Below are 26874 nucleotides of genomic sequence, written 5' to 3'. Positions count from 1 at the left end.
TAGAGACAACAATGGAATTCTTACTTTATGTATTGGTTTTTTGTTGTTGTTCAGTGCAGTAAATTTGCTTCCAATTAGATACTAAAACTGGGTTCACTTATATCTCTAGGGCCTATATTTAATTGTATTCATATGACCAAGCCAGCTGACTTCCCAATGGGTTAAGTGGTGGGGTTTTTATGAGGAAAAGGTGCTGGACTGGCTCTCAGTTGGAGGCAAAAACTGTCTTTATGCATCTGCAACTGTAGCTGGTCACTATATTGACCATTTTCATGAATTAAATCTCAGAAAGGTTTCCCAGCATGAGTTAAGTGCTCCCTAAGCCTCAGGATAGCCTTCAGTACCAGAGTACATTTCATTGCAGTGCTCAGATTCTATTCTTCAAATTATTTCCAGTTGTCACTTTGCTGAATTCAGGGATGGGGCTTCACATTTACAGCAGTGTCAGTTAAAGGGCAGGAATCATCTCCACACATCTCTCCTGGTTTTACCTGAGGTATGTTAGGAGGCACCAGATCATTTTTGTTGAGTAACAGAGAGTGGTGCAGGTTAAGTAGCTTCCAGCTAGTGAGAAATGATGAGCTGCTGGAAGCACTGACTTTTCCAGCCATCCCAGCTAGATCCCAGAAGAAGATGCCTGTTTACAGCTGAGATTGAAGGCAAGAGCTGACTTAGTATATTGCAGCCACAAGGCAGTTAATTGATATTTATATACCTAATTGTTGCTGATGTAGTCAAATATTTGTGTTTAAATTTAAATATAATAATTTATATTTCAATGTAATATTTTAACTGCCATGTAGAAGGTATGTGTCAATGTGTCAATATGTGTGATTAGCAAAATCAATGGTGTTAGGCAGTAGTTTCACTTACGTATTTCTATCAAGTAAGCACAGCGTAAGTGAATAAATTTTTTGGTACTTCTCCTTTTATCATTCCAGAATGCTGAGGCCTGGAACAATTTATCAACTGCTTATATCAGATTAAAACAGAAGTAAGTACTTCAAAAGAATTAGAAGATATTGCTTCCAAAAAAACCCCTGTGTTTTCCTTTTTTTTTTTTGACATTGAGTTTTTTTTATTATGAGCGGTTTATAATAATAATAATTTATTAATATTTATTTCATTTATTATGATGATTTATTAATATGTAATAATTTTATAATTCTTAGCCCTCCAGTTCTCTCTCCCAAGTTGAATCACTGATAACTATTTTATTTTAGAGAAAATAATTTTGTAACCTTTATACCCTCTCTCCACTTCTTTCTTGTTAGAAGTATTTATGATGTAGTAAGTACAACCAGTGCAAAATATTCATAATAAAGATGAATAATAAAAACTACTTTGATCATGAAGTTAAGAGAATAGGTTTGTTACAAGCAAAAAATGTATTCAGACCTATGCATTTTCATAGGATGTTATCCTCAGTAGATTTAAGGGAAAATCAGACAGTTTGGTTTTTATATACAAAAGCAGATGGAAATCTGCACACTTGCTAGCTGGCTTATTCTTTTCCCTCAAAACTAATGATTCATACAAGAAACTTTGAACGAAGTGGACTGCCACTCTTATTTTGTATTTTGTATTTAAATGCAGTGTAATAAAAGTTTACCTGGAAGAATTTAATATTTAAGAATTTTAGCATTACAACTTTTCACCAAAGAATGAAACAAAAGAATAAGATAAAGTATTTAAAAAAAAATACTTGAAAAACAACCTTGAAATCTGGCATCAATTTATATGGTTATGTAGTCAAGAGGCAAAGTAAAAAAAGAGAGAAAGAATAATAAGCTTGCATGAAAGTGTAAATTTATAAACATGCATAGGAAAAGTCAGAAGTAATATGGACTTAGGAGATAGATATATCAATGGGAGCAGGAGGGAGGAGAAAATGAAGTGTTAGAATAGCCACACTAGGTTAAAAAGTAATAGAAAGCAAGAGCTTTTTAAACTTTTTGGTAGCTCCTTCCATCTTCAGTAGTGCCTTGAGTATGTGCAATTCATGTAGTAGTTGCTCCTTCTTTTCCATGTAATTCAAAATGTCTGATGCTCCATGTACTGGCTTATGCTCATTTCATAAAAATACTTTTAATCAAAATAATTTTCTGCTTGTTAATCTGCTACAAGGCTGATAAACTACTGAGTGATTCATTTCAGTTTACTGGTTAAATTCTATTATAGCTAGTCTACCCTTGTGATCTAATATGCTAAGTACCTACAAGACTTATTTGCTATGGTAACAAAAGCAATAAATGGGGGCATGTTACTGAGCTTTTTTCCCCACAGGAATCATGTGAGATAGGACTCAATGTACAGTAAATTTTAAGTGAATATTATGTGCTGATAGCTGAGTGTGGCCTGGTCTTGCTGTGGAATAGCAACTTCTTTGATTATTTGTGTAGTCACTTATATGTCATGACTGTGTGTGAGCTAGTTTAACTCTTTCTTAAAACAGACTATCTATAGCAGTATGCTTGAATAATTTGTGTGAGGATACATAAAATCTTATTTTTCAAGCCTGCCAGAAGAAAAAAAAAAAATAAATGGAGTGATGATTTTTAAAAAAAAGCAAAACAAAAGTAAGATATTTAAGTTAATAGTTTTCTTTCACTCCCTCAAAAAAGATCCAGCTTTACTCCAACCAGGCTTTTAATTCAGGCCCACTCACAGATTGTGCATTTGGCCAGGGCTTGGCAGAGTCTCACACAACAGACAAGTATAACATAAGTACATTTTTTTTAAAAGTGTATGCAGGCAACTTTCTAACACCCAAAGGACAGGGGTTTTGTTGACTTTTGGGGTTGTTTGCTTTTTAAGACTCCACAAGTTTTGTGTATTCTGAATTTCCTCCAGAAAAATTAATTGTGATGAAAACAGACTCCATGCGTTGGTTTACCCGAAAAACTATTCTGTGTGCCAGGAGGTCTTTGAAATCTAGGTCTCAGATTTCTCAGAACAAACTGGGATTGGCCCTCTGTCCTTCGTATGAAAGATTGATTCCTGGTTTCCAAGACCAGATAATGCATTTGTACTGCCCACTTTTTCCTGTCTGGGTATGAATTTACTTAACTGGTTAAGGATACTCCATCATTATGTGATTGGTTAAATACACAGGGATTTGTTTTGAGAATCTAGAGGATTTTATTACATTGCAAGAGCAATGATTTGTGGAATACTATTTCCATCCAATCCCTTTGGTCTCTTGACTGCATTTCACGTTTCCATCTTAGTGGCATCTGCCCCTCTGATAGCTTACTAATTTTCAGGAGGAAGGGGGAAATGATACAGGCTAACCCTACAGATGTTGAAGAGCAGCTGAAGTAACAATACATGAGTTAGGGAAAGCATCTTCCACCTCTCAGAGAGCTGTGGCAGATCCCACTTCCATTGTAGCAAAATCCACAGAAAGAAAGTGATTGTGTTCTTTCTAATTTAATCTAGTAAAATCAATGTCTGAAATCCCTTAGTGAGATTGTTAACAGTGGAGCAAACTCAACTTTTGGTACATTTGCCCATCAGAATCACATCTATCAATATATGAGAAGAGAGAGAAAAGTGGAGTGGACATGGGAAGATCCTGCATGTGGACTGGTTTGCTCTTGCTATGCCAAATGACTTGTTCTCCTTAAATAATTTTGCTCTATCAGTCCACTCTCTTTGTGTCTGTATGATAACTCTTAATATCATGGCCTTAGACTGGCAGTTATTCACGTTTTTCCCTAACCAAGCTATTTCAAACTTCTAATGGCCTGATCAACGACTTATATATTACATTGTCTTGGCTGGGATGTTTACACTTTATTGGACTCTCTTTTTGAAACTCAACCAACAGTTTCTTTGGGCTGTCATTCTTTAGAGGAAGCACTTTTAACAACTTACTCAAGCAATATAGAGCAAGTGACCTGCAAATTTTGCTAACAGGCCATCTTTGTATAATATTTATTAAGAAGAAATGTATTGTCATACCTTGACAAAGAAGATTTTTTATTTTTTTACCAGCCTAGGAAAGCTCAGTTTCAAGTTTTAATTTAAACAAATCAGTTCCTTTGTGGTATTTTTACATATCATGACACTGTCCAACCGGGACTTCAGTTTCTTAGACAGAACTGTGTCATTCCAATTCCCTAGCAGAGCTATTTTAAAGTTTCAAATTTATTGCAAATTTTGGTAGTGTGTTTAAGGCTTTAAATGGTAAGCTCACAAACCTTACCAACACATACTTCAGATGGTGTTTTCTTACCAGAGGATGCCATTACTGCTCTTCTTTGGTAAGGAAATGGTTGGGAGTTGCCTGCATTGGATGCATATGAAAAGGTAAAGATGCTTTGTAACTTGATGATGATTTTACAGGAATTGTGCTGTCCACCTTTAATCCATAACACTTTCTCCTGTCAGTATGAGATCGGTCCTTGGGCAACACCACTGGAGAATGACCCAAGTAGTGTTTGGGGCCACTCTGACACATTTGTACCGAGCAGCACAGCGTCAGGGAGCAGACCTAAGGACAAAAACAGTTGAAATTTATGTACTTCTCTGCAGAGGATATGCGTGTTTGCCATGTGCAAATGTTTAAAATAAATCACAAAAGGCTGTCAAGTAACCTTCCTTTGTGTGATTAAATAAGTCAATGCCATTCTGCATCTGTCATGAATTCAGTGATTTTTAATTTTTTAATGTGTGTTAAAACTGCAGCGTGAGTAAGATTGTTTTGCATGGTTCCAGTTAAAAATTTGGAAAGGGAAGTATAAACATAGATGGCACAATTATGATAAATTTTTGCAAAAAATAAAAATAATTATGGGAGCTTACAGAAGTTACCTAGTTCAAACCTCAGAGTGTACTGTTGTGGTTGCACTAATACAAAATAGTTTGCAAGAGAGATTGAGGGATTATCAGTATTGTAAATTATGAGCAATAGCTTTTGCATCACACTGTGTTTTAAATATGATTTTTTTAATAAGCAGTTTTTTAGTTGATGCTGTGGCAACTGATTTTAGTGTTGAAATCTTCTGTAATAACTTCTATTATTCTTTTATTATTGATTAGGATCAAAGCATTTCGAACCCTCCAAGAAGCTCTCAAGTGCAACTATGAGCACTGGCAAATATGGGAGAACTATCTTCTCACCAGTACAGACGTTGGAGAGTTCTCAGAAGCAATTAAAGCTTATCACCGGCTCATGGACTTAAGAGATAAATACAAGGATACGCAGGTGGGGAATTTTCCATATTTAGCCATCCTATATGTTCACTAATTTTTGTTGTGAGGCAGAGATTGCTTATAGCTGCTGATAGTGGTAACAGTAATGATAATACATGGGCCAATAAAGTTATGTAGGCAAGTGGTTTAAGTTTTGGAGATTTGGATTCTAAGAATAAATATTTAAAATTAAACTGGACAAAACTGAAAACCTTTGCATCAGACTTTGTGAAAGCACATGCATGAGCCTTGCAGTTTTAAGGCCTATTTTTACATAAAATGCAATGCATAATCCCATCTTTACATATTGTTCCTGCATGTCTCAGTATCAGAAGTAATATAAATTATTTAGTTTAAAGAAAGGGAAGCTTTTCCCATGTGTTGGAAAATTCCACAAATGAGCCTTTGAAAGTAAATTGAATGCATTACAGTCATAATATTGATTCTTAAGAACAGAGAAAAATAAAAGAGGACTTTTTGCTCATCTCTCACTGTAGTTCAGTTTAATTAAATTTTGTGTTTGTAAATGTATGCTATGGACAAAATCTAGAGAACCTATCTGGGATGTTACCTTGATTGAAACCAGGTCCTGATCCAAGCAGGGTTGTGCACACTCTGTGAATATAGCAAGGTGAATCTGAAAGGCGAGCCAAAGAATGTCAAAAGGAAAGTAGTAAAGCATCTTCAAGAGCCTTTACATATTTAGCAGATCTGGCTGAAGAGCTTATGAGCTCTTAGGGAGATTGTGTAGTTCCAGGGTAAGACAAACTAGCTGCTGCTGCTCATGGATCCCAGAAGAATGTTTTGTTTCTTGTCCCATAAAAAGAGAAAAGTAGCTTTCCTGGATTTTGGGAATTTGAGTCTATTGATGAGGAGGGAGAGCAGATAGAATTAGTTAAAATTGTAGAAACATCTCATTGTCATGGGGGGCAGGGATGTTAAATACCTTTTTCACATTACTTTTTAATCACAAATTATATATGAGTGCAATACTTATTACTAATAAAGCAAATCATACACAGGATAATGATCTGTGTTAATAAAATCTTTTAGGTTTGATATAGCTAAACATTAAAATGTTTCAAACTATCTTGGCACTAAAGAGTGTCTATGGAAAATTGTGTTATATGTGGTAAAGATTAGTGTGTTTGGCAGCTAGAGTACTGTAGCGCTGGTGGGGCCTGTCATGGAGTATCTTGTAGATGGTTGGCTTTTTTCAATTTTTTTCACCTTTTTTAGGGGTGGTCTACTGTATTATTTTAAACATGCAGACAGCTGACTAGGAATAGATGTTTCTTCATCTATTTACCCATTTGAGATATTTTGAGATGATATAGACGCCTATTACTGTTATTTGTCAAATTTTATATAATATATTTTGTTAAAGGATTTGAAACTAATGTTTGTATTAAATTTCTATTTTTGTTGCATAACTTTTTTCATCTTGTGTTACCTCTGTCTCTCTTTTCTTTGCCTCCTTTGGGCTCTGTTCTCTGTGGATATAACTTTCTACAGTCCCCCAGCCTTCTCTGGGCTGAATTCTTCTGGGATCCTCCCTCGTGGGGAGTTCCACTTATCTCAGTTCTCATTATTTGAAGTAAACTCTCGAGCTCGTTAGAATCTTGTTTCTCGTGTTTATTGTAGGATCCTTACAAAACTTAACAGGTCTCTCTAGGCTGGTTACAAGGTTAATCTTTGCAATTTGGTACATTTCTTTCTTCTGATGGTACAAACAAGGCCTTGTGGCACACTTCATGTCTGATACACAAAATGGCCCTGAACTACGCAGTTCTTTTATCTTTATACCTATTTTTATCCAATTAACAATAGACACGTATATTATTTTTCTTAATGACCCAATGACCCATCACCTCTGTGATGCACTGCGGCATTTTCTATCCAATCACTGACTATTACCCAAAAACCTCTAGGAGAAGAACATGAAGAAGAAAGAAGAAGGACAAGAGACAACACCCTAAATCTTCCATCTTGTCTCCTGTTCTCTAAACTACTTTTTCGCCCAGTGATTTAAGAAACTTTCTAATCTACACACCTACACTTTTAGCTTTTTCTATCTAACTTTAGCATTTGTTTTCATGTATTACTATGAAAACATGCTCATGAATTTCATGTTATATGAAATTCAGTGTTCCCTTGAATCCCAGAACTAAACATTAAAAGCAAGGGCACACAGTCTGTATTTCAGACTCCAACAATCTTGTTCTCATACAACTTTTATAACTTTTACAGAAGTATATATGTTATCTTTCCTAAATTCTTTTTGCATCTTAATTTTAACTTTGGCTTCTGATATGTGAAGTGTTTTATGGGTTTCATTGTAACTTCTAATAAAGTTGCCTCAATTAAGAGGATTTTACTAGTTCCCAAGAAAAACCTCAGAGCCTGATTAGAGAATTTCAGGCTTGAAACAATTATCTTACAAGGAAGAGAAGAGCATTTCCATAGCAAAACAAAAAAGCAGATAAATATAAAAGCTTCTGCTGAAATTGTTTACAAAGTTCACCATGAATTGGTGAGCCTCTCCTTTTTTCCAACTGGACTGTTTTAAATAGGAATGATCTATAACCATCTTGTGCAACTGTATCTTGACAATGTGAAATTATGAACATGAGTAAATGAAAACAAACACCATTATTTCCATTCAACATAGTATGATCGTCTCTCAGGTTTTTTTTAGTATTTGTCATCATCACAGATTTTAATTGTTATACTACTATGACATGACATAGTGCTGAGAGAAACAAGGTAGAAATTGAAAAAAAAAATTAATATGCACAAGACTGGAAGAAAGAAGTTGAGTGATTGATTCCAGTTCTTTGTGAAACCAAACTGCTTTTAGCATAATCAGTGTTGCAGAATACCCCTTGTGACACTGAATGTATTGATCACAAGTGTGTAATTGAATATACAATTTGAAATATCCTTGATTTCTCTAGTTACATCAGACTTTTTTTATTTTATTTCAGAATAGCATGAAGTTATATTTTTAAATCATTGATTTCTTCTAATAACAGTAAAGCATTCAGTTTCTTATTGGTGATTTCTATTAGGCCACTGTTGTCCTCTGTGCTAGTCTTGTGAATACAGCACACAGATTTGGGAAATTTTGCTTCTGTGCTGTTCTAGTTCTTTAACAATGCCATCCCTGTGGCAAAGGTTCTGAGATCATGATATCATGAAGCTTGAAGATATGTATGCACAGATTCTGCATATAGAATTGAACACGGAAGAGCTAAAGGTCTCTTTATAAATGAGCAACAGTGCAGTAAAAGATTACAGCAAAGGACAGTTTCTGAAGTCTCTGTTTGCTAGCATTGTGTGTAAATGTTAAAAGCACACTTTCTTGCCTTCTCTCCTTACTGGTTCTTAAAATTCTTCACATTTCCATATATCTTTTAATATTCACAAAGCTGAGAAATATACCTGAAAAACCTTGAATTTATGTGTTATGTAATAAAATACAAAGGCTAACTGAATTATCTGTAGTTTCCACTAGTAAATCAGTCACTAAAAAGTACCCAAGGAGAAAGCCTTACCTATTATAATCATCAATTTGGTCTCTGAATTACTGGTATGAGCTAGGAAATATACCTGGAACATTTCTGCTACTCCTGATTATTCTACTTTCCATCACATGCATGCTTGTGGAGGCAATCAACTTTTTTACTTGGAATGCTGCAGGCCTGTGAATGACTAAGTTATTTTGTGGTTGGAAAAACTGTTTAAATATACTGTTTCAGAAACTGTATCTTCATTATGTGCTGTCAAAGATTATGAATACAGAAGTATGGACAAAGGGTTCCACTTTGCAATTCTGTGGTATTGAGCTTCTAGCAAAGTTTTTCTGGTACCCTTTCCATCAAGCAACATCCTCATTTCAGCAGTTGGTGTTGCCAAACCATTTCTAACAGAAGGCCACAAGAACATGTTCCAATGGGATTTTGAAAAGCAAGGGTAGGAATTAATAGTTTCAGGAGCTCTACTTCATTTAAGTAGCTCACTAATGACAGTTGTCTTCATTATAAAATCCTTAATTTGGAAGGGGAATAGGGAGAGCTCACAGACTGCAGATTTGTCATTTTGGATCTGTTATCTGAAGGTTCTTATCTTTTTTGAGCACTGTCAAGTTTGATTAGTATTAGTGAAGCATCTAAAAATGGTTTGACCAAGAGAATGTTTATATCAAAGGAGTTGATTGGTGAGCAATTGTGAAATGAGAGTAACTGATGAAAATGGCAGCATTTATAAATTACTTGGTTTATTTCTAAGATTTTGTCTCACAGTGTCTTTTGTTCAGTTTGTAGTAAGCACATTATACACAAAAGCAAAGGAGGAGGAGGAATGCAGATGGTGTGATGTCATACTAAACATGAACTCTCTGGTCATATGGAGCCCAGCTCATTAAAAGAGGCATGAAAAAAACCAACCAACCAACCAAAAAAATCCCCCACTGCTGTTTTGGGATCTTGGGCCAACAGAGCATTGCTCTAGTAGTTTAGTATGTATGGCAGTTTAAAATCTCTCAAAGATACAAATTTTATCATTTATGGCAACCTAAATGCAAAGCTCTGCTACACTGCTAATACTTTTGGATGATTAGTACAGTTCACTTGAAGTTTGAAATGACTATGTAACAAGTGTGCACAATCGGATAGCATTAATGATTCATTACTGTTTAATGGACCCTTTAATCTGGATCTTGACACTAGTTTCATTTTAACTGCTGTAGTGCCAGTTTACATGATGGATTACAAAAAAAGGAAATTGATTATTATGATAGAAGTGTAAGCAAAGGGAATAGGGGGTTTTACAGTTGCTACATCCTAATCCTTGAGTAAGGAAACTTTTTTTTTCCATGTACAAACAAAACATCATTTGCTTTAGAACTTTTGATGATTATATATGATATTCACATGAACTAACATTCTGGGCCTCGATTAATTATTTTGTTAAACCGAGAAACTGATTGAGAAGTCATACATCTATGTATGAATCCTCAGGACCAGTTCTAGTTGCTTGTCAAGAGAGAACATAGTTCAGTTTTTTTTCTTGCACCTCTTATGTTTTTTTTATTACAGTGCTGTAGTAATGGAAATATCAACACTTGCTGATGTTTTTCTAGCAACTCGTTATAGAAGACCTGGTTAATGACGGGGTTTGGTGCCTTATATTCCAAATCACGAATATAAATGAATTTCAGACCTTTTGGACTATTAATAGTTTATCATATTTTCTGTTATCTTAAGTGGTCTCTTAAGAGATCGTGAAAAGAAGGAGCTGCCAGTTCGTATCATTTTATAAGGAATATAAGTGACTGCTGTGGTTTTGGGGGGACAAGAGAGGAGCTGTTTAACTCATGTTCAGATGTTACTGTGATACCATTAGTTCTGAAAAGATTCCAGGTAGATGTACATTTGCTTTCACTTCTTTTATTACTTAGATTTATTTAATAAAATTATCAGCCATTTTGGTTGATTTGGGTTGTTCTGCCAAGAATTTTCTGTATCTGATAAAACTCATTATTTTTTGGGATGCGTTGTAATTGAGTCATACTATAGAAGAAAAGTTATTTTAGGAAAGTGAACATATCACAAATGCTAAACTGGGTGTGTTTTTTTTCTAAGTATAATATACTTTGATAATATCGTCATTTTTGCATTACTTTCTGCCAGTGAACTGCAACTTGATTTGTGAGGATGCCTCCCATTCTGCTTTTAGTAGAACAGTGGTGTATTTGTAGGGTTTGCAGCTATTCACAGGTCATCTTTGGAGTTAGTTTATTATCTTGATATCAATATTGCTGTGAGTGTAATTTGATTGTGTTAGTGTCATGTAGACAAAAATGTTGAAGCGTTGAGGTTGCCAAACGACAGGCTCACAAGTTAGGAACTACCAGCATGAAGGTGTTTGTGCAGTTCTTACTGGCCTGTCTTGAGTGCAAGCCTGATGAAACTTCTATTTTGTTTTCATCCTTATTTCTTCCCCAATCTCTGTTTCTCATGCACTGCACAGGATGAGTATTGCTCACTTGATAAGGCGCAGCTTTTCTGGGGTTAATTTTCTTCTAATTCATCATATGATCTACTGCTTTGATTTACATTTGCTGTTTCTTATTTTGCTGAGGAGAAACTGAGGCAAAGTGACACTGTTTTCTACTTTTCAGTGTCCAGTTTGGGACAAAAAGACTGGTATGATGTAGCATTTTTTACATGCAAAATGATGCTTAGCATTTCTGCAGGTCAGATCCCACATTCTCAAGCCAGTGATTCAAAAAGTATGGCCACTAATGAGTACTTGTAGAAGAGTTTGATGCAACTAATTTGACTAGTAATTTACCAAAAGTGCATTAAAAACAGATTCCCAAGGTGGTATTCCATTGCCTTCCAGTTTCCATCTTATCCACTGTACATCTTTGACTTTCTGCAGGTTGCTTAATAGAGGTCCTGTAAAAAACAGTGCCTTCCAATACCTGAATTAATTTGGCTCAGTCTGTTTACTGATCTTTCTATAACTGTATTAGAAGGTGCACTTTCTTTTACCCAAATTTCTGTCTTAGATTTTTGGCCTCTTCACCTTCACCAACATAGAATCTTATAGATGAGGTTTAAATCAGATGAATTACTCCATGTATTTCTTAGTAAATTCTCTACTTGTCATATGGCACAATCATTAATAAAGACTAGATATTACAGATAACATTACATATACTGATGTTGATTTGAGTTGAAATAACAATTCTCTCCTGCTGCTCTTTTAAGGTGCTGGCTATTCTGGTCAGAGCAGTAGTGGATGGTCTGGAAGATCGTGCTGGAGAGGTATCAAGTGGATTGAAGGGGAAACTGCAAGAGCTCTTGGGTAGAGTCACTTCACGAGTGACAAATGATGGGGCAATCTGGAGACTTTATGCCCAACTTTATGGAAATGGAGAAAATGATAGTGGTGAAGATATTGAAAAGGTAAGAACTATAGTGCTATAGTAGAACATGCTCTTGTTCCAGACCTGTTTTACTTTAGTGTTTTTATAGTGTTTTATATAACGTTTTTCATTGTGTTTTCTTCATGTTCCTACAGCACACAGTTTTATTATGCAGAGCAGGAGCAAGATGTTTTACATCCATTTCCTTCGACTTGAGGAAAAAAAAAAATCTTTTTTTTTTTTACAGTGTGTCATTTCAAAACATCTTTTCACAGCACATGTATTGTCCTGAATTTGCATTCTGAAACTTGGCAACAGTCTAATGTCTATAACCAAATGGTGGCTTTTGGCTTTTTTGAAATTGAGATCTTTGATTCTGAAGATAGGATATTGCAGCTTCCAAAAAAAATGGATCTTAAAGGCATGATCCAGTAGCAGCATAAGCCATCTGCACTCTTTGCAATCACTATGGGAAAATGCACTTAAAATCATCTACACCACAGTTTGACTACCCAGAGTAGAAATTTTTTGATCTTAATTTGCTTAAAATGGAGTTAAATAATGCTGTTTAATTCTTAGTCTGCTGAACCATTGGTTTTTCTTTACCCATCACTGTTTTTGCTGTATTAACTTCCATTTCTTGTCCTTATCACTTCCCAAGGAATTAAGTTGATTGCATTTCCAGAATAACCACTCTGCACTACTAGAAGTGTTTACTTTTTGTATGCTGAAGTGTGGTTTGCATTTGGTATTAAATTTCAAAAAGTTCAAATAGCCATTCACAGTTCAAAAATAATTAAGGGTTATCAGATCTTCACTGACGTTGAAAGTACACAGGGTCAGCATTCAGTGTGTGTTTACTAATGGGGCTATACCTTTGGCCTGGGCAAAAAATATGCCTCTCTGGAGGATTGCTTGATGTCAAGAAAGGAAGATGGTTAGGCTTACAAATTGTACTCCTGTGGGCTTAAATTTATAATCATTTGTGCCTTGTTCATTGTCTCTTTGTGCTCTGCCCTGTGAAGAGCCTTGTCTAGTCATTGCTGTTGTCTATTATACCTCCAATTCCTCCCTTTTGTGTTCCCTATTTTTTCTTTACAGCCGAACAGTAAAAGGGATTTGGCCTATTTAGAATGCAGAAATACAGACACTGCAATATCCTGTAATATATCCTCAAATTCTTACTCAGACATGCAAAGCAGCAGAGGCCCTGTCTATACTATGAATGTAATCATTTCAGAATCTGGTTACATCACCGTATTTTTAACTAACCCAGTTAAAAGCATGGTTTCAATTTGTCGAGTAGACAGTACTTTAACTGTGTTTCCTAATCAGACTGGTTGTGGAACACACAGTCTAGCTTGCCTGCGAGATGGAATGATGTTTATGAATACTTAAGGTATGTTTACATGTATATCCAAATATCCTGGTGTGACAGTACCATAGATCCAGATCATGAAAGAGCAAAACTGCCTACAGCCACAGCATATATTCATTTACAGTGTTAAAATTAATTTCTAATACACCTAATAACCACTGATTTCTGATATCATATTATGAAGTAAAAATTATAAATATATATGTTGGCTTTACTGCCACAAGCACCGTCATGGGTCAGTCAGATATTCAGTGAATATAACTGTATCTGTAGAAAAATTCTAGATGTATAGTCAGTTTGCCACCCACATTTTTTAGGCAAAAGGTCAATGAATTCTAAAAGGGCATTACTTACTGTACTGTGGCATCAAAGGACAAAGAGATGAGAACAAACCTTTCAAAGTGTCATGCACCTCCTTACTCCATACCTTTCCATTCTGCACCTAATTTAGTTCAGGTTTAATTATATTCAACCAATTTTGTTCCTGACACTGAATTTGAAAGAACAATCTTGTATATTTGGCTATTGTAATAGAGTGTCTTGGTTGCTGGCTTTTTATAATTTTCTGTTCTGCTCATACATCTGATGCCACATGAACAACTAGGGTCTACACTTAAAATTCACAGCAGTGCTGTGTGTGAATTTATGTTGATTTAGTAAGCTAAATCAACATAAGACAAAGTTTGCAAGGTAGGAGTGTAAAACTACTGAAGGCTTGGGTTTGTGGCTCTGTTTTGGAGTTTTTTTCTTTAGCTTAGCATATATTTACTCTCACACTTCAATATACATGAGCTGCCACCTCATTCAGCACTTCTTTCTTCCCTATACTGAATGCAGTCCAGTCCACACCTTTCCCACTGAGGAGTCTTTCCAGCCTTCAAGTTTCCTGCTGGTCCATCCCAGGCTATGAATTCCTTCTGTTCCTTGAACTTTCCGCAGCTCGTAACTGTTTCCTTTCAGAATAAATCCAGGTTCCAGAAGTGCAAACAAACAGCCCACAAGACTTTGAATTCTTTCCCTTCCTTGACATCTGTCAGCAAAACCCCCCTAATTTGCTGCTCTGACTCAGACACATGCAGACTGAAATCACACTGCTGTAAAAAGTGTTTTATCTTCTTTTGGGATTTCTTGCCTCTGCTTGCCAGAACTACTACCAGTTATAACCTAGGTAATTATGAAAAAAAAATTTAATTCACTCTGGTTTGACTTAATATCCCTATATTGCCATTTGCAGCAGCATGAGCAGTTCAGTCACCTGTGCCATACTGATTGGAACTCTAGTGGGAGAGAAAAAGTGGAAGCTTCTGGGGTGACAACCCACAAAATCAGAAGTCTTTACTGTCTTCATGTATATGATTTTTTTTTTATTCTTTTATATTATACTTAAACTCTTTAAAAAGATAGCTGGAGGGTTGTCATCGAACTAAGCCATGTAACTTCTGGCATGTATTTGTTTCACTTTTTGGTGCTGTAGAAAGAAAACAAAATTCAAAAGCAAAAATTAATTTATTCTGCTAAAATTATTTTTTTCCCCTTAATGGGACCCTCCTACCATATTGTTTACATTTTTTTTCCCTGTTCACACTGAGAACCAGAGCAGTATGGCAACTAATAGCTACATCTGTAAAATGCATATCTCCCAAGATTACATATAGAGAAAGAAAGCTTTGATGTATTCAGTTATAATTTTTTTAGATATGAATTTGCTGTTTGAAGTGTGAATACAAGTATTTTTCTGTTTTTCACGTGCATTTAATTATGATGACTTGGCAAACATGGGTCACATCCATCAGTCTAGACAGATTTTTAGAAGATAAAAATTAGATACATGTTACTTTATATGCTTCTCATACTTGAGCTGCAGCATTGGTGAGGAACATCTGTGTTACAGCTGGCGCTTACCGCTGCAGAGGAGGACACTACGCCAACTCACAGGAAATGAAGTATAGATAGATACATTTTCTGATATAGATAGATTCATTTTCTGGATTCACCACTAATCTTGTAGATACTTGAAACTAATTTGGTCTCCTAGCTGATTTTCTGGCATACTGATAATTTTTTTTTCCTCCTTGCAGTCACTGCAGTATCTCACTAAGGCACATAAATGTGAAATTCAATCAAGTGATTGGGAGAAAAATGTTTCTTCTTTTAAGGAAGTGGTGAAAGGAGCCATAGAGATTGCACATGGTATGTTCTGCCTGAAAAGGATTTTTATTTTTCATGAAGAGTGTAACAAATATTTATTAAGCTTAGTGGCAAAATAATACTCTACCTATTGTATTTATTCCTACTACTAGGAGTCCTGTAACAGAGAGTATCATCATGATACTGCATACAAAAATATACTTGGAATGAGGCAGAAATTGTGTAGGGTGAGTCAGTAAACATATGACTGGTAAACATGGAATCAATTAATTTTCTGATCTAGCAACTTCATAATGCAAGTGAAAATGTGTCTGCAGTTCATCTCAGTCCTCAGATCATCACATAAATTATTTGATTGAGTTTGCCAGTCAGGAAATGAATGAAACTTTATTTATATATTTAATGAAAGATTATTCCCTGTTCTGTGATACTTGTGTTTAGGAAGGATAGAGATACCTGTTGTATTTAGAGTTACCTTCTCAAAATTACTTGGCTTTTTTTTTTTACTTTGTTTTTTTTTTTGTGGGGGAATATTGCAGTTAAAATAGTTTATGGATGGTATCAAGATATGTAGTTAAATGTTTTTGTTCAAATATTATTGCTAGAGTGGTAATGCTTTATTGTTTTGGGGTCCTTTTGTGTTTGGATTCTAGTGGCTATAAAATGCAGCAAGAACAAATCTAATCGTCAGGAAGCTTTGCAGATACTTTCTTCAGCTCGGCTCAACTTACGTGGCTTGTCATCCAAGGCAAAGGTAGGAATGTTTGAAAGGTAGGAATTTTTGTTTGAAAGCTAGGAACCTTTGTTCTGTTGCCAGAATTTCTCCGTTTTAAATCAATTATAGATCAAATAATACCTGCCTGTCTCAGTGCATCATCAGGTGCATGTTCATCTCTATGCTGTTAAGGATTCCAGTTTTAACTAAACTTTTATTTCCTTTCTTCTGCTAGGCTTTGATTGCAATACTGTTCTAAGAGGCAGCATTGAAATTTTAGAGTAAGGTAGAATTTTACTTAAAATTTTGGGTGAACAGATTTGAATGTTTGAAAGCAATCAGTCATTTCAAAGACCTGTTTCTAATGTGAGTAGTCATGGGATAAACTGGGTAGTCTCAGGAAAAATGGATCTAAATCTGCAGAAAAGACCCAGATGTGTCAAGATTCCTTTGCATCACTTGGAGTGTTTTAAAAAGAGTTATTTATTAAAAGATGGAAGTAATTTTTAATCTGTTTTTTGTGGATACCCTACCAATTCAAATACCAATTACTTGGAAAAGGTATTGTATTTCAGTCATACTTTTTATATTAAAATACAGATATTAGAGATTTGTCCTGCCTGTGAAGGGGAGTCAGCAACTGTGAATCACAGAGCTGAAGTTCTATAATGTGTGCTTGTGTTACAAGGTGTTGATTAATCATCAATGTGCTAAACTTGGCTCATTTTCTCTCAAGTCCTTTAATTTTAAGGATAAAAACCTAGGAAAGTTGCATTAGCAAACACAAACTGGATCTGTAACTCAGCTTTTAGATACAGGTATAGGTAAGGCTTTCAAATGTTTCGAAAAAAGAGACAACATATTTTTTGCTGTTATTCACAAAATATTACTGTGTTTTCTTTAAAAAAAGGTGCACAGTCTGAGTATTACTGTAGAGAAAGCACTAAATGACAAATTGTATGAATACAAGTACAGGTAGTTTATATTATGAAAGATCATGTTAAAGATTAAGAATGTATGAGTCTAGTAAATTCTATTTTAAGTCCCAAAGGCATTAATTAAATTAACATCTATATTATTGGTAACTAATGGTTTTATGGTACTTCTGAGAAAACTGTCATATTAGAAATGAAGTATTTTATCTGAACTCAGTGATTTTCCATCCCTTCCAAGATGCCATCTTACTTTCAATTTCAAGTTATATTGAATTTTCAAAGTGTGTTGTAGTTTAAAAACTCAGTCATATTCTGTCAGACCCTATAAACAGTTTAGCACTGTTTATACCTGTCCAAGTTTGACTGCATCTCATTTTGCGGCCCTGTGAGTCAATGTTACTGTGGGGTGGGTTTTTTTAATTTTTAATTTCAGCTGAAAAAAGCACTTTAAAAACGGGCTAAGAGCAGACTCACTAGTAAAGATTTCAGAAGGAATGAAAGAACAGTGAAAATAAATAATAAAAGAAAATGTAAAATTCCAAAATTCTGTAGTCAGGACTTGCAATTGGAACAAATCAGTAGAATAATGTCACTGCTTCTGGGATCTCCATCCCTTGATGTTTGAGCTTCTGTGTTGTGCCAGACTCACGAAGCACCCACAATCTGCCAAAGGCTGCAGATCAGAAATGGTGCTTAAAACTTCCCCAGGCTGTCTCTAACCAAATAGATTTCTCTGTGTGTAGAGGAGGGGAAAAAAAAAAAAAAGAGATAAAATAATTATATCATCCTTATTTACCAAACTTTTCTGTCACACTCAGTGTGAGGTTTTGGGGCTGAAAGTCAAAGAAGTTTCTGTACTTGTAGCACAAACATGTTCCTATTTTTTGTGTAAGATGTTCCCTATTTCAGTGAAAAGATTGTTTTGAGGCACAGTGAATACCTTGGGTTAAGACTTTTAAGTACATTTTTGTTTATATACATATCTGAATTATCCCATTATGTTTTGATGATATAATGATGTACAGATGTACTCCAGAGTAACTTTTGTTTTCTCAGTTTGTTTTTGTCTCTAAATGTAGGCTTTGTGTTTGCGTCAAATGAAGTGTGAATCACTCTCCCTTTACATAAGGAAGGGAAAACATATGTTTGGGTGTCCCCCCTTCCCCATATTTCTGTGTAGTGGTACCTCACACAGCCTCAATACTAAATAGATGAAGATTATGATTGCTCACAAGGTAGCTGCACTTTTTTGGTTTCTGTTAATGTCTTAAGGTCTTTAAGAACAATCTATTTTTATTATTCTGTAGTGTTTTGTTTTCTCTGGTATGACTTGGTTAAACACAGGTGAATGCCTCCACCCGGGCTTGTCTTGACATCAAATGTGAAAAAATATTTATTTGAAGTTTTTGAAAAAATGAAGCAACAGAATATGAAACTGGGGAAAATGGTCATTAAAATTCACAACCAATTTGTCAGCAGGTGGGCTTATAAAATGCAGTGACAGAATGTGAGATGCTCTTCTAATTTGAGTTTCATGAAAAAGTCATTTACTTTCAGTGGAGTCAGGAGTCAGCATAGGTAGTCAGGTCAGAGCAGAAACCCCACATCCACAGGAGGATTTGATCCTTCTGGCACAATATCAGGTGTGTGGCATCTGATGGTATAGATATGGATCTGTATGCGGGATATGTGTCTATATGTGTGTGTGCATAATTTCCATTTATCAGCCACAAAAGGACCTTTTCTTAGAGAGAGATACCATCATAGTGTACAAAATTACAAAAAGCAGTACAGAGATGATGAGCTCCCTATATTTTGTCTCTCCCCTGAAAGAGGAAAATCTGTATGTATCTTTTAAAGGTATTTATTTATAAAGTACTTACAAGTATTTCCTTTTGTTATGCAGCAACTTTTCATAGATGTAACAAGTAATGAGGTTCACAGTGAAATAGCTGATGAGGTGACAGCTATGGACAACGTGATTGCTGAACTTCAGGAGCTGAGCAACCAGCTGAGAGACCAGTGCTGACACACGGACCAAATTTCAGGATGGGATGATGATAATGACATGTTTCTTTTGCCACTGCTTTTGCTGATGAAATGGTAACAATTCTCAGGCAACAACACTCTCAATAAACATTTTTCTGTACAGTGCTGTTCTTGTCAGCTTTTTTTCAAAGTTCCAGCTGCCTTTTAATATTCTTTCCTGGTCCCACTGTCTTAAAAAGTTGCATGTTTTGGTTCTTCAGCCCCAGATTTTCTGGAAGAGAGCTACTGATGTTTTAAGATGATTATGGAGGATTAGTTCTACCTGCTTCATCCACCTTGGTGCTGGGAAGCTGGAGGATGCCCTGCCCAGGTGGGGAGCAGGGGAGGTGCTGGTCTGGGGAAGAAGCAAGCAGTAGAGTTGGGAGCTGAGCCCCACCTATTTCCCATTTTAATTCAGTGCTTATAAGGTGGGAGTGGGGTCCTAAGAGCAAGAATTTAGTATTTTTTGTTCTTCAGGTAATACAGTTTAAATAGAAGGCTGTTTGTTGCATTAGGATTTGCAAACAGGTATTACTTAAAGCAGTAATGGCTTATTCAATATCCATAACTTGTGTCCCGTGGGCAATTGATTGGTACTTCATTTGGGCCTTTTATAGGCAGGGGGATTTCCTCCACTGAGACAGCAATAAAACTACAGTCTAATCTAAAATACTCGCATCTGACTAGACCCAAGTGTCTTATTTTCATCTAGACTATTTTGTGTGGTTTCAATTTTCAGCATCTTTGCTACTGCTCTTCTTAAAATAAGATTTTTTCAGAGTTTTCCAGAAACCTGTGTGAAATAATTCCCTCACATATATAGTTTTGGCTTGCTCCTCCCTATGAGAATGGTGTGGTTATCTATATTTTGGCTTTGTACAGTCTGTGGTATGATCTGTTGCTGAATGTAAGAATTTTCTCCCTGAAGAGAAGGCCAGAAGGTACAAGTAAACCAAATAATTATTTGGATTTGAAGCAGCAGTATATGCATGTTATTTTGTTGCATGAAGGAGTGAACCACCTTAACACATTTGTAAAGCTGCACATCTTTGTAAGGCTTCTGAGAATGGAGAATAAACTATTTGGTGACAGTATTTAAACATGAGGTTCCCACAGAAATTGCCATCTTAGTGGTAAGTTTACCTGCTAGTGAAGGACAGCTGGGTCCAAAATTTGTTGAAATTGCCCAGAAATAGAGGAGACATTAAAGTATTGCAGGGAGAGTTTGCTTTAGCTGCTCCCATTTTGCTTACACATATTAGGAAAAAAAAAGGGCTGAGAGTTTTGTGACAGACTAGCACCACTACCATATTTTTGATATGTCATTATGTTTTGATGTAACCTTATTCACTAAGGAAAATAAATTATCTTTAAAACTATTCTTTTGTTCCCAGCACTAAGTTTTTTGGGAAGAAAAGGTTTAGGTGTGGAATTAGTTCAGTGGCAGAAAAATCTTCAATTTTTGTAACAATCTTATGGCAAATTTTAAACCAGAATTATATCCCATTATTAGCTTGAAAACATGAGATTTGAATTCCATTGTCTTGATTTAAAAGGCAGTAATTCTGTTTGGTCTACCTGAGACACTTTTATAGCTGCAGTTTGGCAGTGCAGGACATGAAGGCAGATTCATTTTTGTGTAATGGTTTCTGCCTAGCATTTAAAAAAGATAGATGGGAAGTTAACACTTCATGTGGAATATTAAAAGAGTCTGTGCAAAGGTCCTCAAGTCCTTTTCCCTTTGATTTTGTTCTTTTGAAAATTCTTTTTGTTTCTTTGCCTAAAGTGGTCAAGTGAAAAAGTCATTCTGCTTTCAGTGTCTCTTCCTGACAGTGCTTCACATGTTTACTCAGCACAGATTTTTTTCCCCGATTTGTGCCTCCCTGTCTTTGTAGATGCATGGAATGTAAACTGCTTTGCCTTTCACCTAATACAGGGAAAGCCTAGTGACAACAGACAGGGTGTTCCTGTAGAGTGGGATGACCTGTGTTATGACAGCACATCAGTTTTCCTGTCACAATTAATGTAATAGAGGGGAGATGTCTGCAGAGACTTATAAATGCACATCTTAAATATGTACAGACAATGGTGTGAAAGATGGCAAGGCAGGAGCTGACTCATCATTTAGGAGTCTGGCTTTTCAGAGCAGATCATGATGCCAGAAGACCTCAGCCACTTTATCCATGAGACTGAACATCTGATGTAAATCTCTCTACCAGATGTGTACCTGCTACCTCTTCTTGTGTATTGGTGGTGTTCTAATCTTCCCCAGGTACAAGGTGAGCCCATACTGTTTCTCTGGAAGTCATCACAGGCCTTTTAAAAGTTTCCAGCCACAAAAACTGAGTCAGTTTTGTATGGTACTGATTTTCTATGTTCATGCCAGCAACATTTGGTTCAGAATAGCTTTTGGAGACCATTGTCCTGAAGACAATATTTCTATAAAAGTTCTGGCTGTCAAAAAAAAATCTGGCTCGTATTGAAAGAGGAAGAATCATTTCCTAAACAGACTTCAGACTTTTCAGCTCTCCATCTTGGACCGTCTGTCTTCTTACTTGGATCACTCTCATGACAACTGCAGAATCCTTGAGAGTTTATCAAAACTGGACAGTTCTCTCCTGATACAGTTGTCTCATCTTCAAATACCTCTCTAACCACTCTGTTATTTTCAAAGCTCTATGTGCAGCACATGCTACCGATTATTAATTAGTGTAGCATGGACTCGATTAAGAAATATGTTGCAGGAATGCCTTACAGTTCACAGTAGAACTTCAGGTACTTTCCACTCTCCTTTGTCTTTGTGACTTTACAAGTATTGGGGTTTCCCCCTTTTGATGTCTGTCTGCTGTTAACGTGGTATGACATAGAGGTAGAACAGATGAGTCTGGATTTTTCAACTTCTACCAACCCAGACAGGGAAAGCAACTGTCTCAGAGTTTTGAAGATGAGTATAAAGCCAGGAAGTATGATGGATGAAAAAGAATTAATTTCCGTGGTCTAGATGACCTAATATGGTTCAACACATGTATTTTCAGTCCCTGGTGGTTAGAACCCAGGGAAGATCTTCTGATTCACCCAAAGGGCTGTGTCGGGCTGGGTGTGGTGCCAAAAGTGTTTTTGGGGGTTGAGACATTACTCATGAGCTGAAGTGAATGTTCTTAGGGCTGGTGGGGCTGCACTGACTCAGGCAGGTCATCTCAAGTACAGGCCAGTAAATGTTGTGTTCCATGTCACATTGTCCTCGGTGTTCCTTCCACCACGCTGACCGGAGCGCTCAGAAAGGCAGGCAGCTCTCATCCCATCATTCATGCAGAGCTCTCTGCTAAAACTGCGAAAAGAAATAAAGCTTTAAATAATTTTTCCATTCTAAAAATGGTTTTATATCAAATACAGAGGACATGTTTACAAGATCAGCTTTTGGATGTGTACATACATTGGTCAAAACTATGCCTCTTCAAAATGAATTAGACAGAAAAAAAAAAACCAGGTGTTAATTTTACTCTGCTTTAGAGAAGCTATAAAGTCCCTTTGAAATTATTTTGATTTAGCTCTTCTGTTCAGTATTTCTGTCTCAATATCGGTGACTGACAGTACAGATGGACATAATGTATTTCAGGAGATAAAAGGAAGCTAAACAAACTCATTCTATTTCTAGAGGAATACAAGTTAAAATAATATACAAGTACCTAATTTTTTTCTTCATCTGCATTCATGCTGAGCTCCATACCACAAGTGCATGCAAAATAGGGAAAAGGTAACAGCTGATAGGGTACAACTTGGGTTCTCTGAACTTAAAAATAAACTGGAATTTGATAGAAAATACCTTACTGTAAAGATGAAAATATTGTCATCAACTGTATGGAGCTGTTTACAGTGTGATTACTCAAACTAAGTGCTTTGTGTTTCAAAAATTATTTCAAAAAAATATTCTTATTTTTTGTTTATGTTGTGTCTATATACATGTATAAATATGCACATACACAGATACATAGAATCTTGTGTCTGCCACAGAAACAGTTATTCTGTAAGTGTAAGAGGTACATTTACAGAACGGTACATCTCATGAAAGCTGTATGCATTAGAGAGACTGGAAGTCAGACCAGATGTAGGAAGATCATTCCTGTACATTTTACATGACGTGTTTCAGGCATAATGCTTGCAAATAAGGTGAATTTCACAAGTTACTGGCAATAAAATGTTTACATTTATACAAAACCCAATGTAATACTGCAGTAGGGCAAGTTTTTGCTGCACTTAAAAATAGATAGGTTTTAATCAACCAGTAGCTTATTCAGGCATGTGCTCAAATATAGTAGCTGCATTCATTAGACAAACATTTATACTAATCCTTCAGCTACACTAATAAAAGAGTTATCCTTTTAAGGCTGAACGTAGTAGCACAAGGTTCTCTTTTTAACTATTGATATCCTTCAAAGACCAAGGTCTAATCATTATTAGTGACAGTATTTGATTTTCAGCAAATGAGTTGAAAATTGGTAACTAAATGACATGTTGTTAGAATTCCTTACTGAAAATTGAGACAACTTTGCTTTTGGGAGCAGCTTATATGCGGTAGTTGAAGTGAATTTGTTTCTGCTCTTTAAACAGAGAAAGCCATCAGACAACAGCAGCTATCTTGTTGGACATTTTGGTTTGGTTTGTTTTACTATTTTTATAGTGTTTGTCCTTTCACACTTTGGACTTTCCTTTGCACTTTTGATTCCCTCATTAAGGCAATAAATTTAAGTTTGTGCATTCAGGCTCTCTTCACTGAGTAAGACAAGGATGCCAAATCAAGTAATTGCTGCTCTTCTCTGCTGAGTTAGATGAAAGACCTATTACAAATTTAATCCACTAGTACTGATATAAACTTTAAATGAGCCTCTGCAACAACAGAGGTTTAGGATTAAAAATCTATGTTAAATAACTTTGCTTTATTTATAGAACTGTTTTCCAAGTTAACCTAAGTATGAATGTCCATTTTTCTGTTTCCAGTTTACTCTGACCTGAATGTTTTCTCAGAACACACCAAGAACCTTCTCATCACCAGTGATGTCATACGTCCCTTCTCAATTTTTTTTCTTATTTATTTTAAACCTCAGTGACCTGTGAGTCAACTACAAGCGTTCTTGGCCAAAAATCAGTGTAACAAACCAGGCAAAGAAGTACCAGCCAAGAACCATGCAATGGAAAACAGGGATTAACAGCATGAAGATCTTCAAAACTGCAAGTTAGCCTATTAATGACATCATTGCTGAAGTGAAGCAGCTACATTTTTAAAGTTGCTTTTAGAAGTTAACCCCTACAATTCAGCTCTTTTCCACTGTTATCTCTAAAAGAGCACCATATTCTTTCTGTCTTAGGTGCAATCATTACATCCACTTCCAAGGATTTTTCCTACTTAGGAGCTGCTTTTCAGTTTCTGCTCACTGGAATGGTCATCCTGTAAGCACAGAAACTACCTTTGTGAGTCTTTCTCTGCCCTCTCTGGCACAGACTTGACTTGCCCATCTTTGTGATCTCTCAGCCCTCTGCCAGTTTTGTGACCTTTGGTCCCTGGAAAACCACTCCTAATTTTTATAGTTCTTTGTGTGCTTCTGCCTCACAGCAATTTCATTTTGTCCCTTTCCAGCAGTACTATCCCACCATTCCCTCCCTATACTCTTTCTTCCCTTCTTCTTTAAGGTTTGTCTATGAGGTCTTAATAGGAGAGATGCTAGCAAGGACCCTAAGATTGCAGTTATTGTAGAGAGTAGCTGGCAGCAGCATGAAAAATTTAATTTGTAGTGAGATGAGTATTACTTGGAGGACTGGGAAAAGGACATTTTCCCCTCTGTCTTGGCTGAGCCCCTTAGGGATGAGACAGAGAGCAAGTACCTTTATGTTTAAGGGGAGTTAAAAGCACCATGAGTGTTTGCCAGAAAACTCAGACTGTGGAGGAAGAGCAGCCCAGAGATGGTGATGATAGTCCCTGTGGAACTGCTGAAACAGGGAGAAAAAGATTAGTACTCTTCATCAGACAGGAAAGCTCAAGTCTTTCCTTAGTAAAAGTTGGAGCAGTACGTAAGCAGATCATACATTACCAGAGGGAGATGGCAGACCAACCAGAAGCTGCAGCACACCAACCAACACATGCAGTTGGAGAGAAAGGTAAGTCTGGTAATAGCCCAGAGTTGAAAGAATCAACTTTCAGGCACAAACACCAGTGTATTGCAGGACTTGTAACAGCCCATGTGGTCTGAGGGATTGTCAGGGAATGCTCCAGAGGTACCTGCAATTTTTTAAACTTGTTTTATTTGTAGCAGTCCATCTTCCATGGTTCAGGTTTTGCTATTGTCAGTGCTATCACCTCCTGTTAGAGAGATTTTTAATTTGACTGTAAATGCTATGCAGTCCTAAAGCCAAGCACAGTGAACACAGCATCAGTTGTTCTGCATTTTCTGTTTGCAAGTGAAAAACAGGCAAGTAATCATAATCCTGGTAAACTACTGAAATCAGATAATTTTTGTCAACTTACTGTCATGCTAAGCAGAGGAGGGTTTTTTGTAGCTGAACTATGTCATGCATTTGGTCTGTACTTCACAAAGGCTTTTACTGCCCTTTTTTGTCTCTAAGAAAGGTGATAGGTGGACAAAGCCAATTGTAAAGAATCAGTGTAGAAGAACTTACATAGTTTCAAACAGAACTTTAAATTGAGTCCTGTGTAATTTATAAATTAATGGAGGAAGAGAAAATAACTAGCCTGTGGAAATAACAGGAGAAGTGAAGTCCATAGAATGAAATGAAGCAGTGATAGTACCAAGGACACACAGTGTTGTGATGCCATTCACAGGTGGCACAGGCAGTGAGATACTCGCTGCTGCCTGCACGTGCTGTTTCACTGCAGGAGTTGTGAAATACAGATTCTGATATGTTCCTAACCAGAACTGTAGCAAACTTCTGGCAAGCTATTAATCAGGAGGATTGGCACTGAGGTAAGCAGGATTTTTCCAAGTTTCCTGAACATCTTGGACAAAGATTCAATCTCCTGAGGTTAAGCCTTTGCTTATCCTGTTTCCTCAGTATCTTGTGTCAATTATACTCTTGAGTGCCTCACTCTCTGGGATAAAACCAAGAGTTTTCTGCTTTGATTGGGTTACACCAACTACCTAACTTACTGCAGGTATTGCAGACCACTTGAGACATGTGCTTTTGTGTTCTACTTGTTTGTAGTGATTCTCCCTCCACCTCAAGGCTAGGCAAAGCAATCTGGAATGTTCTGCTTCCCAAGGTGACATGTCTGGAACTATGGGGTTTTTTTTTCCTAGTTTATCATTCCTGCACATGAATGCTCCCACCTGCTACTGCAGTGTTTGAGTGCCTGCTGCATAATATCACTGGCTATAACCAGGTCTCCTGTGGATACCATGGGAGCTTTTGGTTTATGCTCTTTCAAGCATTCTGCCTGAAGCTAAATTTTAGAGTTACTGGTTAAGGTTTTATTATTTCCATGAGGCTTAACTGAGTGAAAAAGATACCAGTTTTGTGAACACTG

At 36.3% G+C, this 26874-nt stretch overlaps 1 protein-coding gene across 2 annotated transcripts in view; it reads left to right on the top strand.

Moving 5' to 3' along the window:
- Positions 1-19463, top strand: part of TTC27 (tetratricopeptide repeat domain 27) — a 115191-nt gene extending 95728 nt beyond the window's left edge. For both annotated transcript variants that reach the window (XM_058836490.1, XM_058836491.1), the window contains 6 exons: positions 942-994; positions 5047-5212; positions 11979-12176; positions 15593-15704; positions 16316-16416; positions 19219-19463. In XM_058836490.1, the coding sequence (XP_058692473.1) occupies positions 942-994; positions 5047-5212; positions 11979-12176; positions 15593-15704; positions 16316-16416; positions 19219-19341 (753 nt within the window). In that variant the 3' untranslated portion in view covers positions 19342-19463. The remainder of the gene's footprint in view (positions 1-941; positions 995-5046; positions 5213-11978; positions 12177-15592; positions 15705-16315; positions 16417-19218) is intronic.
- Positions 19464-26874: the final 7411 nt, after the last annotated feature.

The sequence above is a fragment of the Poecile atricapillus genome, chromosome 3 (assembly GCF_030490865.1).
Source record: "Poecile atricapillus isolate bPoeAtr1 chromosome 3, bPoeAtr1.hap1, whole genome shotgun sequence".
In the NCBI taxonomy this organism is placed as follows: Eukaryota; Metazoa; Chordata; class Aves; order Passeriformes; family Paridae; genus Poecile; species Poecile atricapillus.
The sequence above is the reverse complement of the archived record's forward strand: the minus strand, read 5'-3'. Positions and strand labels throughout refer to the sequence as shown.